Source organism: Marmota marmota, unplaced genomic scaffold, assembly GCF_001458135.2.
Source record: "Marmota marmota marmota unplaced genomic scaffold, marMar, whole genome shotgun sequence".
Classification (NCBI taxonomy): domain Eukaryota; kingdom Metazoa; phylum Chordata; class Mammalia; order Rodentia; family Sciuridae; genus Marmota; species Marmota marmota.
Genome location: NW_026000108.1, coordinates 42,447,429 through 42,466,622, shown reverse-complemented (window position 1 = coordinate 42,466,622; position 19,194 = coordinate 42,447,429). Strand labels below are relative to the sequence as shown.

The 19,194-nt window shown below is 38.2% G+C and overlaps 1 protein-coding gene across 2 annotated transcripts; it reads right to left on the bottom strand.

Moving 5' to 3' along the window:
- Nucleotides 1-2,025: 2,025 nt before the first annotated feature.
- Nucleotides 2,026-18,281, bottom strand: Arl9 (ADP ribosylation factor like GTPase 9). Of its 2 annotated transcripts, none has more exons than XM_048784536.1 (4): nt 17,426-18,281; nt 14,174-14,336; nt 7,870-8,045; nt 2,026-2,792 (listed from the first exon to the last, which is right to left on the bottom strand). In XM_048784536.1, the coding sequence occupies exons 1-4, from the start codon at nt 17,879-17,881 to the stop codon at nt 2,613-2,615; spliced, it is 975 nt and encodes a 324-aa protein (XP_048640493.1). In that variant the 5' UTR covers nt 17,882-18,281; the 3' UTR covers nt 2,026-2,612. The 2 variants fall into 2 exon arrangements, with proteins under 2 accessions (XP_048640493.1, XP_048640494.1); XM_048784537.1 differs by having other exon boundaries at nt 17,032-17,569.
- Between the last annotated feature and the right edge of the window lie 913 nt (nt 18,282-19,194).

Here is a 19,194-nt window from a genome sequence, read left to right as displayed (position 1 = left end):
CAAACCACCCTTTCTTTGGGGCACAAACAAATTTTTTAAAATAAATTAGGATCTATTTTTTAATACTTTTGTTTTATTTATTTGTTTTTATGTGGTGCTGAGGATCAAACCCAGTGCCTCGCATGTATTAGGCAAGTGCTCTACCATTGAGCTACAACCCTAGCCCCTGGGCACACATAAATTTGAGTTGAATTCCCATCCTTTTTAACTGAAAGATTCTTGGCACTTAGTTGGTGCTTAATAAATGTTGACCTTCTGAATAAATGAAAAGGCCAAATCACTTATTTGATTCAGTAACAAAATCTATGGTTTCTAAGTCAAGAAGACTGGCAGCAACACCAGATTGTGTTAAATCCTCCAAAGTATTAAGTGTTTCCTTTTGAGGCCTGATGGGAAGACTACCAGCCAGCAGCCTCTCTGACATCACACCAATCTGTCCTGGATGAGTACCATTTCCATTGAAAACCCCTGTGACATGTACCTGCATTGCTAGCCTGAGAGCATCTCAAGTATAGGGTCTCTGCTTTACTCATTCCCCAGCATCATGCAATGATGATCACATTGGTACTTAACTGTTCCCTGAAAGAAAAACTCCAGTTATTTTAGCAACAGCATTTGTTACCAAAATGCAGAAAATATCAGAATGTGAGGAAAAAAAAGACCAAACAAGGAAGAACAGACCTATCATCCCTCATCCTGAAAGCTTTTGGTATCACCTATGAAAAAGGCATCAAGGAACTATATAGGCCTCTGATCCCCATTAGAATTCACAGGGAAGAGAGAGCATAGAATTCAAACCCAGGGCTGGAAGTAGTCTACAATGGGCTAGATCCATTTATAGAGAGAAGACCAAGATGATTAAGGGATGTGTCCAGGAGTCCATTCATAGAAAGCCTCGAGAAAGAAGCTAAAATTCAGGGTTTCTGATAATCCTAAATCAATGTGTGGTCCCATTTCCATAGACCAAACAAAAGAAGGTTTGACATTAGACATCTGAGTGGCAGTTGTAATGGGATCAGCACAGTCATTCACTGAACTCAGGATGCTGCAGCCCTGACTCTGGAGAAGGTAAGAGACCTCACTCCCCTGTTTTGCCTCTCATAGGCAATTATTTTGCACAAACCTGTGTACGAAAATGCCTAAGTTAGGTTACATTCCATTGTAACCTAAAGCTTGATAGAGATGGTTTTGTGCTAACATTGAGAGGCTTAATCATCTTCATCATAGTTGGTTTTTTGGCACAGATTCCAAAAATGTAAAAGGGAGAATTTATATATACCACAATCCACTTTCAAAAATAATTATTTTTTTTAATCAAGGAAAAGCACTATAGTTGAAAGTTGAATTTCACATCAAGTCTGTAGGTAAATATCATTATCGGTTTACAAAACATCTCTAGTGAAGAAAGCATATCTATATATAAAAGTGAAATGTCAAGAATTTTAAAAGCAAATCCCCTCAATATTCCTCACCTAGTATGACAAGCTCCTAGAGACAAGTATTTCCTAACTCTTTCTGAAAGTGGTTGATTCTATTTCTCTGTGGGTTTGAAGGTGCTCACTTTCCTCATTCTACTATCCTGTAATTCTATCCCACAATGTTAATGGATCCACTTAAAAGAAAGACATATGGATTTTTACTTGAGAAGAAGACGCTTGTTAAAATGTTTTAATAGAAACTTAATAATACTGAAAAACCACAAGTGGGGTGAAAACATTCTAATGTTCACTTTACTTTTGTTGATTAAACATCCTAATTCTAGGGCTGGAGATGGAGCTAAGTGGAAAAGCATGTGGTTAGCATGTGCAAGGCCCTGTGTTCAAACCCCAGCACTGGAAAAATAAAAAATCCTAATTCACTCCAAATATGCTGTTTTTAAAATATGTTAATTGTACAACCAGAGATATGAAAAGTTGTGCTATATATGTGTAATAAGAATTGTAATGCATTCTGCTGTCATTTATTTTTTTAAAAATCAATAAAATATGTTGACTGGGTGTGGCGGTGAATGCCTGGAATCCCAGCAGCTAGAGGGGCTAAAGCAGGAGGATCATAAGTTCAAAGCCAGCCTCAGCAACTTAGTGAGGCCCTAAGTAACTTAATAAGATCCTGTCTCAAATAAGAAACAAAAAGAACTGGGGCTGTGTCTCAGGGGCTATGCACCCCTGAGTTCAATTCCTGGTACCAAAAAATAAAATGAAATGTTTTTGTTTGGTTAGCTGTTTGCAGTATTAGATTCAATCCAGGAGTATTTTACCACTGAGCTATATCTCTGGCCCTTTTTATTTTTTTTATTTTGAGACAGGCTTTTTCTAGGTTTCCCAAGCTGATCTCAAACTTGAGATCCTCCCCAGTCATCTTCCCCAGTCCCCCCAGTGGGATTACAGTCCTGCACCACCATGCCCAGCTATAAATATGTTTAAAGTTCAAAATCTAAATAAGTAGATACTCATAATGAATTAACATTATCTTTGTGTATATGTCATGCATTGAGAAAATAGGAAATGTCTTATTTTTTAATCGAAAGTGGAAACCTTTGGTTTCAAGCCTGCCACTCAGCATTCCCCAATGACATGTAGGTGGTGAGTCACACACAGTGGGCCTCGTCCTGCTTACTGCACATTTGCAGCCAGGTGTGCAATCAGGTCTTTGGCATCTTGCATAGTAGAAGGTATCTCTGAGCCATTCTTGGTCACTTGAGTTCCAAACAAGAACAATTTTCTGTCATTTCCCACCTCAGATAATGCTAATGCTTCGTGGATATCTGTAATGTGATAGGCTGCCTCGAGATCCTTCACCCAGAATGGAAAAATAAGAAGAAAAAGTTGGTTATTTTGCATTCCTTTGGGATATACAGACTTACTATTTGTCTTTATTGCTCTAATGACTTCACCATTTTAATACAGAGGATGTTGTGACCCCAATTGTGATGACACCAGTAGATGTTTGAATATAAATATTTTCACCAGAATTATGCCAGTATGGGGGTGGGTACTAGGGATTGAACCCAGAGGCTCTTTACCACTGAGTCACATCCCCAGCTCTTTTTATTTTATTTTTGAGACAGGATCTGATTCAGTTGCTTATGGCCTCACCAAGGTGCTGAGGCTACCCTCAAACTTGAGATCCTCCTGTCTCAGCCTCCTGAGTTGCTGGGATTTCAGGTGTGCACCATTGCACCCAGCTAATGCCAGCATTTATGTGTTATCAAACAAATGTTTTCTGGAATGAAGCTAAGCCAATCTAATACCTTAATTTTCTAAACAGAGTCATCACTGTTTTTAATTCAAGATTATTTTCAACAGAATCAATTAATACAAATTTACATTTATCAAAAGGAATTTGATTCATTAGTTACTTTTGGTTCATATCATATATTTCTAATTTTAGCACTTGCCATTGTGAGCTTTCTTTTCTGATCATTATTTCTACTGAACAAGAACTTTGGATCAAACTTTGGGAGATAGAGGGAGACAGACAAGAGACCAGGGAGGGAGCAGATCGAGAACAAAAATGGTAGGGAGGGAGGCAAAGAGGAGGAGAGAGGCAAAGAGATGCAGCAGGGACAGAATCCCCTAGAGAGAGCCGCCTGGGCTTATGCTGCATGCCACAGTCAGACTCCTAGAGGTCAAAATGGAAAGATCCAAATATACTCCTCGGCCTCTCATGCATCCAGAAGTATTTAGACAAAAGGTCTCTGATATTTCTTTCTTTATTTTATTTTTTTTAAAGAGAGAGAGAGAATTTTAATATTTATTTTTTATTTTTCGGCAGACACAACATCTTTGTTTGTATGTGGTGCTGAGGATCGAACCTGGGCCGAATGCATCCTAGGCAAGCGTGCTACCGCTTGAGCCACATCCCCAGCCCCTCTGATATTTCTTTTAAAAATATTAAATCCCTATTGTTTTTGAGTCCTTTGTTGGCATTTTCACATCTAAAACTGCATTTATAATTGGCTTTTTATTAATTTGCAGCATTTCTCTAAGCTTTAGAGTATCATTTTATCTATATATCTATCATCTATCTATTTATTGAGATGGGGTCTCACTATGTTGCCCAAACTGGCCGCAAACTCCTGGGCTCAAGTGATCCTCCTACCTCAGCTTCCTGAGGAGCTGGGACAAACTGGGGTGCCACTGCACCTGACCAGCAGAACAGTTTTCAAGTTCTAAAAATAATCCAATACTGAGTCATATTTTTCCTATACCAATGTAGACCTACCAAATTCCACCACGGGGAGGCTTCATGATGTGCTGTAATTAGTAACTGGGAGGTGGTTACCTTTCTGAGTACTGGTAGTCACATACATTCACTGACTGTTCTCAATCTGAATAATTTACTTGGTCTTAGAGCTTATAATAATTTGTGTAATGGTATTAATAAATCCAGTAACATGGATAATGTCCCATATTAAATAAGTTCACTGATTGAATTGGAGCAGAAAAAATAGGAAGAGAAGGGTGGTAGGTGGGAAGAGGGGCTCCCTCTAATGATATAACACATAAGGTATAAATACAGGGTTTATTCCATGCTTATATAATTGGGCCTTAATAGAGTTAATAATGCAAAGAGTAAAGATAAAAAAGATGACTTCTTTGAAAACCCTTACATAAAAACTTGAACTTGGGGCTGGGATTGTGGCTCAGCGGTAGAGCGCTCGCCTAGCACATGGGAGGCCCTGGGTTTGATCCTCAGCACACATGAAAATAGGTAGATAAAATGGAGGTATTGTGTCCAACTACAATAAAAAATAAATATTAAAAAAACCTTGAACTTAGCTAAAATAATAGACTAAATATTTTGGCCAAAGAATATAAACAAAGATAAATTGAGCTCTTGTTATGGTATGAATATGAAGTGTCCCTCAAAAAGCTCATTCATTAGGCAGTGCAGGAATGTTCAGAGATGAAATAATGAGCTTATGAGAGCTGTAATCTCATTAATGGGTCGATCCATTTGATTTATTAATAATTTAAATGGAATACTGACTGGTAACTGCAGGCTGATGGTGTGTGGCTATGGAAATAAGTCACATGGTGGTGATGGGTGGCCTTGGAGTGTATCTTGTTGTCCCTGGCGCTGTCTTGCTCTTGGTTGTCATGAACTGAGCAGCTTCCTCTGCCACACCCTTCTACCATGATATTTTACCTCCTCTTGGGCCCAGAGCAATGGAGTCAGATTGATCATGAACTGAACCTCTGAAACTTAAAGCCCCAAATAAACTTTTTCTCCTCTAATTGTTCTTGTCAGGTGTTTTGGTCACAGTGATGAAAGGCTAACTCACACAAACTAGAATATACAGATCTTTTCTCTTTAAGGCTCAATAATATTATAAATTTGACAATGAATGGCCTTGTTGATTTAATTTGATGAAGAGACAAATCACAAAAGAAAGTATTGATAAATTAAAAATAGAAATCTTCAATATGAAAATGTAAACTATAAGTAAAATAAAATGACATGGCACCAGAATGCTGAAGAAGAAGATAGTAGTAAAGCATGTGACTAACAAAGAATGCTTTTAAAGATTCCTATAATTCAAACAAGAAAAGATAGAGGGGCTAGAGGTATAACAGAGTGGTAGGAAACATGCGTAATATATGTGAAACACTGGGTTCTACCCCCAGCAACACACACACACACACACACACACACACACACTATAAATACTCTAGTAAGAGTTTGGAAAAAGATACTAATAAATTCACTAATACGGAGATCAATAAACACCTGGAAAATATTTAAGCTCACTAGCAATTAGAGAAATATAAATTAGAATAATAAAAAATAATTCTGCCCCATCGTATTGGCAAAAATACCAAGTACTGACAAAGATACAGAGTTCCAAAAACTATCACCTTCTGCCAATGGGAGAATGAACTGGTATAACATCTTTGGAAAGCAACTTGATAAGATCTAGTCCAATTTACCATTTATAAATACAAAAACCCAGTAATTGTTCTTTTAGGCATATGCACCAGGAAAATGTTCACAGAGATCTCCAAGGAGACACATATATTTGAAGACTCATTTGCAACATTGTTTATAACAATGAAAAATTGAAAATAATTCAAATACACAACAAGAAAATGGCAAGACTGTGGTATATTCATTCGTGCAATGGAATAGCGTACAGCTCACATTTATCATGACTTTTTAAATCTTTGCTATTATTTATTTATTTATTGTTTATTGATGTTGGAACTGGCAATAGAACCTAGGGCCTCATGCATGCTAAGCACATCTTCTACCATTGAGCTATACCTCCATCCCCAAATCTTTGTAGTTTATGGTATTTAAGATGCTCCTCTTAAAAATAAAAACAAAATAGCACGAGTGTTTCTTTCAAAATGTTAACCGAATGTCAAAATCTGCTGAACTAGTTTCCACAAGGGACTTCAACTAGGCTCCTACTTTGGATCATCATTTGGGATTAGTTAGTTTACTTCCACAAATATTCACTCATAGAAGTCATAAAAAAATAGTAGGAATTGAGCTGTTTTATAATCGGCAAACCTAGCCATTGAGAAAGGGACTTAAGTAATACTAAAAAAAGAGTGAATTTCCATAACATTGTATTACTTAAGCCCCTTTCTCAATGGCTAGGTTTGCCGATTATAAAACAGCTCAATTCCTACTTTTTCTTTTATGACTTCTATGAGTGAATATTTGTGGAAGTAAACTAATACTAAAAAAAAAAAAGTGAATTTCCATAACATTGTATTATTTTTAGTGATGAACACAACACCTTTATTTTTTTATGTGGTGCTGAGGATCGAACCCTGTGCCTCACACGTGTGCCACCAATGAGCCACAACCCCAGCCCTTGGAAATTGATTTTTAAATTTTTTTTAATTGTGAAAAGTGCACATAACAAAAGTTACCATCTTAACCATTTTTCAGTGTACAGTGCCATTAAATACATTCACATTGTTGTGCGACTATCACCCAAACTCTCTTAATCTTGCTAAACTGAAACTCTGTACCTATCAATTAATTCCCCCATTCCTCCAGGCAATCACCATTCTACTTTGTATCTTAGTGGATTTGACTTTTCTGGGAGCCTCAATAAGCAGAATTTTTCAATATTTGTCCTTTCTTGGCTGGGTTATTTCGTGTAACATGATGTCTTAAAGGTTCATCTGTGTTGTATATGTCAGAATTTCCTTCCCTTTTAAGGCCAAGTAATATTCCATTGTATGTAAGTACCATGTTTTGTTTATCTGTTCATCATTGGATGGACTCTTGGGTTGCTTCCACCTTTTGGCTACTGTAAATAGTGCTATATAAATACCTGTTTGAGACGTGCTTTCAGGGTTTTTTTTTGTGTGGGGGTGGGGCGGGGTGGAGATATATGCCCAGAAGTGGAATTGCTGCATCATATGGGAACCCTATTTTTTTTTATTTTTTGAGGAGCCACAATATTATTTCCCATAGCAAGTATACAATTTTACATTCCAACAGTGCACAGGGGTTCCAATTTCCCCATGGATGTTTAATATTTTTAACATGTGTATGAAATAAATTCAGGTCAATCTAGTTGGTCTAAAACAAAACTATTTCTTTATACATGGAAACCTCTCAAATACTTTGTTGGATTCAACCATTAATATATGTTTATTGAAATAAGTTCAACAGACCTTTGCTGAATTCCTACTACGCACAAAGCAGTCTACTTAGGAACTTCAAAGGACACCAAAATTCATAACAGTCGTATTACGCTCAAGGAGTTTATAACCCAGGGAATCTAATAAGTCAAATTGAATATGCAGCATATTATTGAGTATCTAGCTATTAAAAAAATAGAAATTTCTTGTATTAGTAAGCAAAGTATTGAGTGTGATTTATATTTGCACAGATTTTTACCTGTTTGTGTGCAAACACAACCAGAGGAAGGATTGGATTTGCTTCTGTTAGTTGGTGAAGGAATTTTTTGGCTTCAGGTAATCGATTGTGATCTGCTGAATCCACCACAAAGATCAGCAACAATCCCTTGAACAGGTACATTTCCCAGTAAGAACGAAAAGGCTCGCTGCCGCCAACTACAGAGAACAGTAGAGGAAGAAGACACCAACAAATCACAGGAGCATTCACCCAGGACAGTCTGGGCACACTGGACAGGTGTTCCAACAAAATTCCACTGTGTTAGAAGATACCTAATTCTGAGAGCAATCAGAGGGACACTGCTGGGAAATAGCCATTGGGAATGAGTACCCTTCACAAGTGGATCATTCATTTTGGAATCAGAAAGGATCTTTGTTCAGATATTAAATGTTACAGTGGGTGTCTTCTGATCCTGACATACACAACAGACTCACAGCCACTGCAAGTTCATCAATGGGAGTGGGCTACTGAAATAGTTAAAGGTGGTAGGTTAAAGCACAAGTTATGCTGGGCACAGTGGTGTATGCCTATAATCCCAGTGGCTTGGGAGGCTGAGGCAGGAGGATTGTGAGTTCAAAGCCAGCCTCAGCAACTTCACAAGTCTGAGTAACTCAGACTTGACTCTGTCTCTAAAAAATACAAAAAAAGAGCTGGGAATGTGGCTCTGTGGTTAAGTGCCCCTGGTTCAACTCCCAGTATGGGGGAAAAACAAACAAACAAAAAACACATATCACTCTGATTTTTAAATGGACTAAACTTCTTGGCTACCCTCATTTGCATAATTCTTTTCCTTTGTCAGAATCCCAGAATTAATTTCTATTTTTAATATTGCATTAAGAGGAAATATGATCTTAAGGTATTCAGGAATATTTGCCTTAGAATAAAAATGCCTTTAGATTACAGAAATTCATTCTACTGATTCTTCCCATAGGAAACTTTTTGGTAATGATAATATACAAAATGAATTTAGCTTTTATTTTTCTCCTAGTATGGGGTTTGGCAGACCATGGTCCCATATTCAAATCTAGCCAGCCACCTATTTTTGTATAGCTCACAAGCTAAAAAGGCTTTTTTACACATTTAAATGTTTTTTTTTAAAAAAAGAATACCATATTAAGACTGTGAATATTCTATCAATTTTAGATTCTAGTGTCCACAAATAGTTTTATTGGAACACAATATGTTTTGGTTTATATATTGTCTGTGGCTACTCTTATACCACAAGGGCAGTTTAGTGGTTACAACAGAGACCATGCAGTCCACAGAGCTCAAATTATTTACTACATAGCCATTGACAGAAAGAGCTTTCAGATCTCTGTAACAGCAACTTAACAAAAGCCATTTTAAACACTAATAAGAAAAGATTTACCTTTCCTTGTTTTCTTTTGCATCTCTCTAGGCTAGTCATTCTTCTAAGTATTTTGTGTTTTTCATTTGTTAAACTATTTTGAAAACTTCTAAGTAATTCAGATGGTTTTAACACAATTTAAACATCCATGGACATTGGGTTATTCCTCATTTATTGTTACCATAAACAATGCTGCTGTAAAGACTTTTGTATTTGTTTCCTGGTGTGGATATATGTGAAAGGAAGGCCAACTATGCTAAATTGTTTTCTAAAGTGGCAGGTTCCAATTTATGTTCCACCAATGGCCAATAAATTTCCTTTGGATTCACATTCTCTTCAAAACTTGGTATTATCTGATTGATTTGTGTGTGTGTGTGTGTGTGCTCTCGCACCTAATTTGAATTCTCTTGCTTAATGATCATTAAACATTTTTTCATGTTTACTTCTAATTTGTTTCATGTGAAATGTTTTTTATGATGTCTAAATTTTTTCATAAGAGTTCTTAACATATTCTGATTACTGTCTGTTTATTGGTTATATGTGTTGCATGTATCTTCTCCCATTTTGTGGCATCTTTTTTATGAGCAGAAGTTCCCAATTTTAATGTAATTGATTTACCCATCTGTCTTTATCCATTTTTATATCCTGTTTTGTATTCTGCATTTGTCTTTTTCTACCCTGGAGACATAAGATATTCTCTATTTTCTTCACAAAGCTTTTTACATTAGACTTTTATCCATCTGAATTTGATGTATACATATGTATATAAAGAGGCTGGTAAACAATTTCACTTTTTTCTCATGTGCCATCACCATTTGTTAAACAGCCTCTCTTTTCCCCAGAAGATCTCTACTCTGTACATTTGGTCACTTTGCTCATTCCTGTGCCAACACCACACAATGTTAATTTTAAAGCTTTATAGTAAGATTTGATATTTGACAGAACAAGGCTGTCTTTCTTACTCATTTCTTCAAGAGTGTCCAGCTTTTTTTATACCTTTATTCTTCCATGTAAGTTTTAGTCTCAGCTTCTCAAACTCTTAAAAAAAGTTTTATCGGGATTTTGATTGGAATTGAATTATATCTAAACATAAATTTGGAGGAGAATTAACATCTTTTTAAGTTTTTTTTTCAAAAAATTTTTTTATTTGTAGATAGACACACATATGTTTGTTTATTAGTTTATTTTTATGTGGTGCTAAGGATTGAACCAAGTGCCTCACACATGCCAGGCAAGCACTCTACCACTGAGTTACAGCCCCAGCCCATGAATTCATGGAAACTATGTCACCATTTATTTAGATCTTCTTTCAGTGTTTTTCAATGACATCTGCAAATGTCTATTATGTGTGTGTGTGTGTGTGTTTAAGTTTAGGACTAGCTAAATTATGTACATTACTATCAAAAATGATATCTTCTTAAAAATCATATATGCTAAGTTGTGCATAGTAGTGCATGCCTATAATCCCAGCAACTCGGAGAATCCTCCCAGCAGGAGGACAGCAAGTTTGAAGCCAGTCTCAGCAACTTAGTAAGGCCCTAAGCAACTAAGAAAGACCCTATCTCAAAACAAAAATTAATTAATTAATTTAAAAGGCTGGGGGGGGGCTGGGGTTGTAGCTCAGTGGTAGACCTACCACGTGTGAGGCACCAGGTTCCATCCTCAGCACCACATAAAAAATAAATAGAAGTATTGTGTCTATCTACAACCAAAAAAAAAATTTTTTTTAATAAAATAAATAAAAGGTTGGGTGTGTAGCTTTGTGAAAAAGTGCCCATAGGTTCAACCGGAGAAGAGGAAAAGAAAAAAAATCATTTTCTGCATGTTGCTGGATAACAGAAGTGTAATTGACTTTTTAAAGTAATTTGACGGGTCTTCTAAGTTTCCTTTAAAGAAAATTACAACATTCATAAACAAGAACTGTTTTGTTTCTTCCTTTCTAATCCTAATACATTTTCTTTGTGTTGAACTGACTTAGACTTTCTGGGTAATGCTGAATTAAAATACTCTTGTTGGTCCTGGCTTTCAAGGGGCCATACTTCTAATACTTTATGTTGAGGAATCCTGTGTTCTGAAGTGTTGGTGGGTTAAGGAATTGCCATTTATTTTTAGTTTATTAAGAATTTTAAAATCATAAACAGAATTGAATTTTGCAATTTTTTTCTGCTTTTATTGAGGTTATCATATATATTTCGCTAGTTAACAATGTAGTAAATGACATTTATAGGTTTTTGACAGGGGGGATGGGTACCACAGATTGAACTCAAGGGCACTCAACCACTGAGCCACATCCCCAGCCCTCTATTTTGTATTTTATTTAAAGACAGATGCTCACTGAGTTGCTTAGATTTTTCAAACGTTAAACTAACCTTTTGTTTCTGGAGAAGCCAAGCTTGGTCATGATATGTTTTCTCTTTCATATACTAACTGGATTTTGGTTTACTACAATTTTGTTTGGATTTCTGCTTCTATGCTCATGAATTTCCTTTTTTTAATACTTCTTAGCCTGGCTTTGGTTATAGTAATCTCACTGTGAGGAAATACTACTTTTGCTTCCTGTTGGGTAGGAGAATTTATGGAAGATTAAGATTGATAGAGTTTACCTATAAAATCAACTTATCTAGTGTTTTCATTATAGAGTGATTTTTTTTTTTTTTTTTTTTTTTTGTGGTATTAGGGATTGAACCAAGGGCCTTGTGTTTGTGAGGAAAGCTGAGCTACCAACTGAGCTATATCCCCAGCCCTAGAGTGATTTTTAGCTAGTGATTTCATTTTAAATTTTTAAAATTATTCAATGTCTTATTTTTATTTATTTTCCACATTTTTATTGGTGAACTATAGTTGTACACAATGGTATGATTTATTTTTACATATTTGTACATGCACACAATATAACAATATAATTTGGCCAAGAGTTGTTATTTCTTCTTGAATCTGCTTTTGTAATATATATGTCTATTGGCACAGATGTAAATATACTCTTGACATCTTTTTTCATTTGAGACATTAGTTGTGCTTTCTAGATTTTCCTGATAAATTTCATCAGAAGATTGTCTATTTTGTTTATCTTTCAAGGAACTAACTTTTGACTTTTCTGATCTTTGCTACTGTATCTTTGTAATTAATTTCATTGGTTTCTTTATAATCTGTTTCCTTCTACCCTCTTTGATTTTAGCCTGTTGTTCTTTCCTAATCTACATCATATATTTAACCCATAAGTTTTCAGCTGTTTTTTTCCCTAGCTATAAACATTTAAGATTGTAAATTTCTTTAAATGCATTATTATTTTTTTGTCATGCCAATTTTAACCAATACATTTTGTCATTGCTATTTTTACCAGTCATTTGTTCTGAGTATTTTTAAATTCCCATAATGATTTTATCTTTGAACTATGAGTTATTTAAAAGTGGACCTACCTATCATTGGAAGGGTTTTTGTTTTTTGGTACTGAGGACTGAACCCAGGGGTGCTTAGCCACTGGGCTTACATCCTCACCCTCCCTCCTCTTTTTTTTTTTTTTTTTTCTTATTTTGAAACAGGGTCTCACTAACTTGTTCAGGGCCTCATTAAGTTGCTTCGGCTGACCTCAAATTTGTGATCTTTCTGCCTCAGCCTCCCCAGCCACTGGGATTACAGATGTACACCATTGCACCCAGCTAATTCATTGAAGGGTTTTAAGTTAGCAATGGATTTGCTTAAATACATGGTTAAAATATTTCTCTTCACAAATGGACAAAAGCAAAAATAAAATGATGACTGCAGGAAACTGAGGAACAGGTGAGGGAGGTTTTGGCTCATTTGCAGGCAGTAGAAAAGGATGACACTGACAAATTCTAGTTATGCTTTGGAGATAGAAGGAGTCAATATGTTTCTCTTGTGGACCGAAGGCAGGGGTAGAGAAGGAGGAATCAAGGGTGACTCCCAGATTCTGCCTTGAGCAACTTGATGGGTAAGGAATCACTTAATGGCCAGTGGATTACAGGTAATGAAACAGGAGGGGATAAGTCAGACATTTTTGTTTAATCACATGGTTTGAGAGGCCCATGAGACAATCAAGTAGAGATGTCAGGAGACGTTTGGATATGTTTGGGCTAGATAGGTCAATTGGGGGGGGGGGCCATTATCATATAGATAGTATTAAGTGCCATGAAGATGAATCAAGTCATCCAAAGAGAGAGTGTAAGAGAAGAACCCGGGAGGCTAAGATAGGAGGATCACAAGTTCAAGGCCAACCTGGGCAATTAATGAGGGCCTCATCTACTTAGGGAGATCCTGTCTCAAAAAATAAAAAGGTCACGGGTCTGGGGATGTGGTTCAAGTGGTAAGTGTGCTCTCCTGGCATGCGCAGGGTGATGGGTTCGATCCTCAGCACCACATAAAAATAAAAAAAATAAAGATGTTGNAAAAAAAAAAAAAAAAAAAAAAAAGGTCAGGAATATAGCTCAGTGGTAAAGAACTGAGAGAGAGAGAAGACAAGGGAAGATCTGACCCAACTTTGGGGCACAGCAACATCTAGCAAGGTGGTGACTTCAGCGTTGCTGCACAGTAGGGACTTTGGAACTGCCATCTAGTTGGAAGAAGAAGTTTGGGGCTTCTATATAATTTCATTTGCAGAGAAGGAAGCACACTGTACTTACTTAGGCTGCATGTTTATTTGCTATAGTGTGGAAAGAGGGAGGCCCGTTATAGATTATAGGAGGGCATGCTAAAGCCTTCCTTTAACCTCCCCTGTCTCCATCAACTGCAAAAAAGGAGACAATTAAAAAAGCAGAAAGTGATTCCTAACTCCCTCCCTAGAGCACCTTAGTATTAAACCACACATGCATCCTAAATTTTATGTAAATCTGATCCAGCATCATAAGAATCCAGTTGATAACACCACATCTAGCTAAACATAAAAGAAGGCTACTAGATAACTAGTGAGGAAATAGAGCTTACTCTCCAGGAACTCCATTTGGTTGTCTTCAATGTCGATGCAAACGGGATTGAAACCTTGGGTGGGTGCCTTGCTATGCTGGACTTTGTTTAAAGCTAGAGAGTCGAGGATGCTGGTTTTCCCTGCTCCATCCAGGCCTAGAACTAGGATCTGCTTATTTTTGTCCTGTGAAACAAAAGATAAATCAATAAACCTATGCCATCAGGTCCTTGTTTTCCTGGCTCCTAATAGTGTGTCTTCCTGTGCTAGGACCTAATAATAATCATGGAATTGCCAAACAGAGAGGAACTTAACATTTTATAGGCCAAGACCAAACCACCAATCACCTAATGTTTTCACATAACCATTACTACTATGTGACTATTAATCTCACATACCCTCTCCATCCCCCAACTCTTGGTCAGTCTATCACATACACCAACACACATACACCAGTATTTATGGAAGGTTCTAGAGGTCTCAGAGTCAATTTCGAGACTTCTTGTTCATGTCCTTTGGAGATTGTACCAGAATTTGGTTTGGTTTTTGGGGTCTTGGGACCTCCATGGTGCACACATCCACTATACCACTCAGCATGCAAGCATTTAAGGTCTCATGTTATTATTAATCTATCTTTTCTTCACAAGTAGATAACTTGATTATAAAATGTTAGTGCAAGTTTCCCCTCTTATATTTTTAATGCATATTTTTAAGTATCATGATTTAATGATATTAAAACCTGGTGAACTGGAAGTAAACTTTAAAAAAAGCATCCTACCAATATGTCAGCCTCAATTTTTATTGCCATGGACCGAGGGACCACAAGGGCAGTCTCATGAGAAGACAGAAATACAGTTAAAAGTGCCTAGAGATGTGGTCTCTACAGTGCAAACATTAAAGATTAAGAAGTGAGCCAGACTGCTCAGAGGAGTTCCATTCTATTTCCCAAACAGCTTAATAAAGATGTTTCCATGGGTCTAGAGCCACTTTTTGGTTCTAAACAGTTTTAATTATTAAAGGAAATTTGATATCTGATAAAACACAGGCTATGTAGATCTAAAATACTAGCAATTATCTTTAATGGCACTGGTTTAGAAATAACAATAATCTTATACACCCTGCTTGTTCTGCTTGAACACCAAATGTTGACATTAGACTTAGATTGCATTTCTGGAGGGAAAAAAAGTGATCTTAAACAGTGTTAGAATGTCTATAACCACTTCTTTAAAAAAAAAAAAATCTATGTGAAAGTAAGACATTTTAAGTTCTGCCCTAATAGGTATTTGGGTAAACAACACATTTTTTTTTTTAAGTTGGACACAATATCTTTATTTATTTTTATGTGATGCTGAAGATCGAACCCAGGGCTTCTCACGTGCTAGGTGAGTGCTTTACTGCTGAGCCCCAGCCCCAGCCCAACAACACAATTTTTGAAGGCCATACATTTTAGAGTGAATTCTTTTTTTTTTATTTTTTAAAATATTTTTAGTTGTAGAAGGACACAACACCTTTATTTATTTAATTAATTTTATATGGTGCTGAGGGTCAAACCCAGTGCCTCACACATTTTAGGCAAGTGCTCTACCACTGAGCCACAACCCCAACCCCTAGAGTGAATTCTTGATGGCTCTGAAAGTGAATGATATTTTTATGGATCTCTCCTATCTCCATCCCTATGTCCTTCCCCATTCTCTCCATCTGCATCTACACGTTAAAATGCCATTCTTAGGGCTGGGGTTGTGGCTCAGTGGAAGAGCGCTTGCCTAGCATGTGTGAGGCACTGGGTTCGTCTCAGCATCACATATAAATAAATAAAGGCCCATAATAACTAATAAAACTATTTAAAAAATGCCATTCTTAGAAAGTGCTAGGGTAAGGAAGAAGGACTTGATACACAAAGGAGACTTTGTTGAATGCTTTAAAATTACATGGTTTAAAGCAGTAGCAGCACCAAAAAATGGCTGCAGGCATGGATTGTGTTCTCTCACCATTTGGAAGGGGCCCCCACTCAGGTTACCCCAACATATTTCATTACATACTCATTCCATGGTACATCCCTTCCTCATTTTAATATGCTAAAAATATGATGTTTTTAAAATCTATGGTATGTCCTATTTTGGTTGGTAGCATTTTTTTTCTTTCTTAGTGATTCCTAAAATAATGATGTACTAGGTCCTTGAAACATTGTGAGTTAAAAACAGTTCCCTACTCCTTTTCCAACCACATTGCCACACCTAAACCCATTCTACCTAGAAATTCTGCATTAATGATTTACATTTTGTTTATATTTTCGGTCTAAAATACAAACATTGGGCTGGGGATGTAGCTGAGTGATAGAGCATATTCCTGAGATTTTGGGTTCAATCCTCAGCACCAATTAATTAATTAATTAATTAAAATAAAATGTATTATCCTCGTGTCTATCCCCTCCTAGGGAAACCTAAGATAGTTGTAAATCAAGAGTTCAGATGCAAAATGTGATGCTGAACACGATCATTCTGTGTCAAAAGTAATTTCTTTAGGACTGGGGATATAGCTGAGTTGGTAGAGTGCTTGCTTCATTTGCATAAGGCCCCGAGTTCAATCCCCAGCACCACAAAAGAAAAAAAAAAAAAATGTTATTCCTTTAGCCATACATAGATCTACGTAGCCTTGTTTTACCAGACATCAAATATCCTGTAATAATTAAATTAAAACTGTTTAGAACCAAAAAGTGGCTCTAGACCCATGGAGCCAACCAGAAACACAGAGCCCATCTAGCTGACCCTCACAATGCCTGGGTTCTCACACCTCTCCGTTAAAAATTTGCGACGCCCCACTCCCCGCCCTTCTGGGTGCTGATGGTTTGAAAACCATGCAAGCAGTAACCACAGCGCCTTACAGAAAAGAGCCAGAGAGCCTCCAAACACATCCTGCATAAATTCAGGAACACTGCCGCTTCTGACAAGCGGAGAGAGCCTGCGTGCACGGAGCGTCCGGGACTGGTCTCTGTTGGCAGATGGTCTGGGAGCTCAGCGCTGAATGCCCGGCAGAGGCAAAAGGCGTCACTTTTGAAGACCAGTCAAGATCTCTGGTCCCTCAACATTAGAATCTGTTAGGACACAGGGTACAGGGGTGAAGCAGGGGAGAAGGGGAGGACAATGGGATGTTCGTAGCTCGATACAATCCCTCCGATCCTTAGGTGGAAAACCCTCTGTTGAGGCCCAGTTCCCCCTGCGCAGGTCTTGGGGTCTGACGTAACAGAGCCGGGCCTTGGAGGCAAGGGTCCCAGGTACCTGGTTTTCTACTGATGACTCCAGAGGCGTCTCTGTCTTGGTGCTGTCGCTCTTCTCTACCTCTGGTTTTTCTTTAAATTGCTCATTCTTGGCTGCTGTCTCCTTCCCTTGCTCTTTCTCCTTTTCCTGCTCATTACCTTTTCTTATCCACTTCTCTTCCTTCCCTTTCTCTTTCCCCTTCGACACTTCTTTCTTTCTCTCTTCTTTTCCTTTCACCTTAATTTTCTCCTTCGCCACTTCCTTAGCCTTCCCTTTCTTCACATTCTCCATTTCCACCGCTCCTGTTTGCTTTCTTTCCTCTGCGCGCCCGCGCGCAGGAGTTGCAGCCTCGGGTCCGGGCAGGTGTGGCCTCCTCGCGGGGCGCAGGGCGGAGACTTGGGTCCACAGGGCGTAGGCCACACCCGTGGTCACCACGGCCGCAGCTATTCCCAGTGCGTACAGCCTGAGGTCTGGCATTTCGCACTAGCTCGCCTGTCCAGGGCGACTGGCAGTTGATTCGCCGAACCCGGGGGGTGAGGAGGAGGGACCCCAAATGGAGTTGAAATGGGCGGGGGTTCTAGCGGGTGGACCGAGCCCAGCCCAGAAGAACCCAGAGGTCCCAACCAAGAGTTGGGAGAGCGACGGGCTTATCACTACTGCCGGAAAAACGTTACCTAGGCGTCACCAGCTCCGGAGGGAAACGCCTTCCACCTGAGCAGGGTCCAGAGCGACCTTAGCCTCCGACCTCTCCAGCTTCAAACCCCAGCCTGCTCTGCCAAGCTGGCGTCCTCAACCCGCAGAACGCCTACAGCGCCGGCGTCCTCCCTCGGCTCACAACCGAAGCCAAGCTAAGTTGTGTATCTCCCCTCCACAGTGCGAGTAAACGCCACTTAGCCACGTCTAAAGGCTGCAACCCAGGGTTATTGGTTAAGGACAGAGTAATATGTCTTAAATTCTAGTTTCAGGGCTGGGGATATAGCTCAGTTGGTAGTGTGCTTGCCTCCCTATGCACAAGGCCCTGGGTTCAAACCCAGCAGCCCCCCCCCCCCACACACACACACAAAAACCAACAACCACACACATTTGTTTATTTATATGTAAAATTTTCGGAGATTAAGTACCCCACCAGGATCCTGGCTGCTAACAAAGTCCAGGTTAGCAAAACCTGAACTAGGCAAAATAGTATAATTTACCCCAGGATAGAGTATGTAGTAAATTTGGCATCCAATGGAACTTTCAGAGGTGATGTGGGGGCTGCAGGGCAATTGCCTGTTATGTAGGAGGCCTTGGATTCCACCCCCTAGCACTGTCAATTAATTAAAAGTATAGTTTATACATGCAATAAACTGATTTTTCTTCATTTCAGATAGGCTTGTAAGGAACAATGAATAGCAGGTTTCACAAGCCTTGAGTGATGCAGTGGTTTTTGTTGTTGTTGTTAATATTTTGTAGTTGTAGTTAGACACAATATTTTTATTTATTTATTTTTATGTCGTGCTGATGATCGAACCCAGGGCCCAGTACTTGCTAGGTGAGCCCTCTGCCGCTGAGCCACAACCCCAGCCAGATGCAGTGGTTTTTAAGGTTAGCTGTTCAGAGTTTTATTAAAAAGACTGATTAAAAACTTTTAAATGCTGTTTTGTTTATACCCATGTCAACATGATATATTTTCAGCGGAGTTTAAACTGGGTTCCTGCAATCCCATTAGATTGGCTTTCTGGCTCTGCTGGGAGGGGAAGGAGACAATTTTAGATAGTTTGAAAGAAAATTCTTAGATGTATTTACCAGGA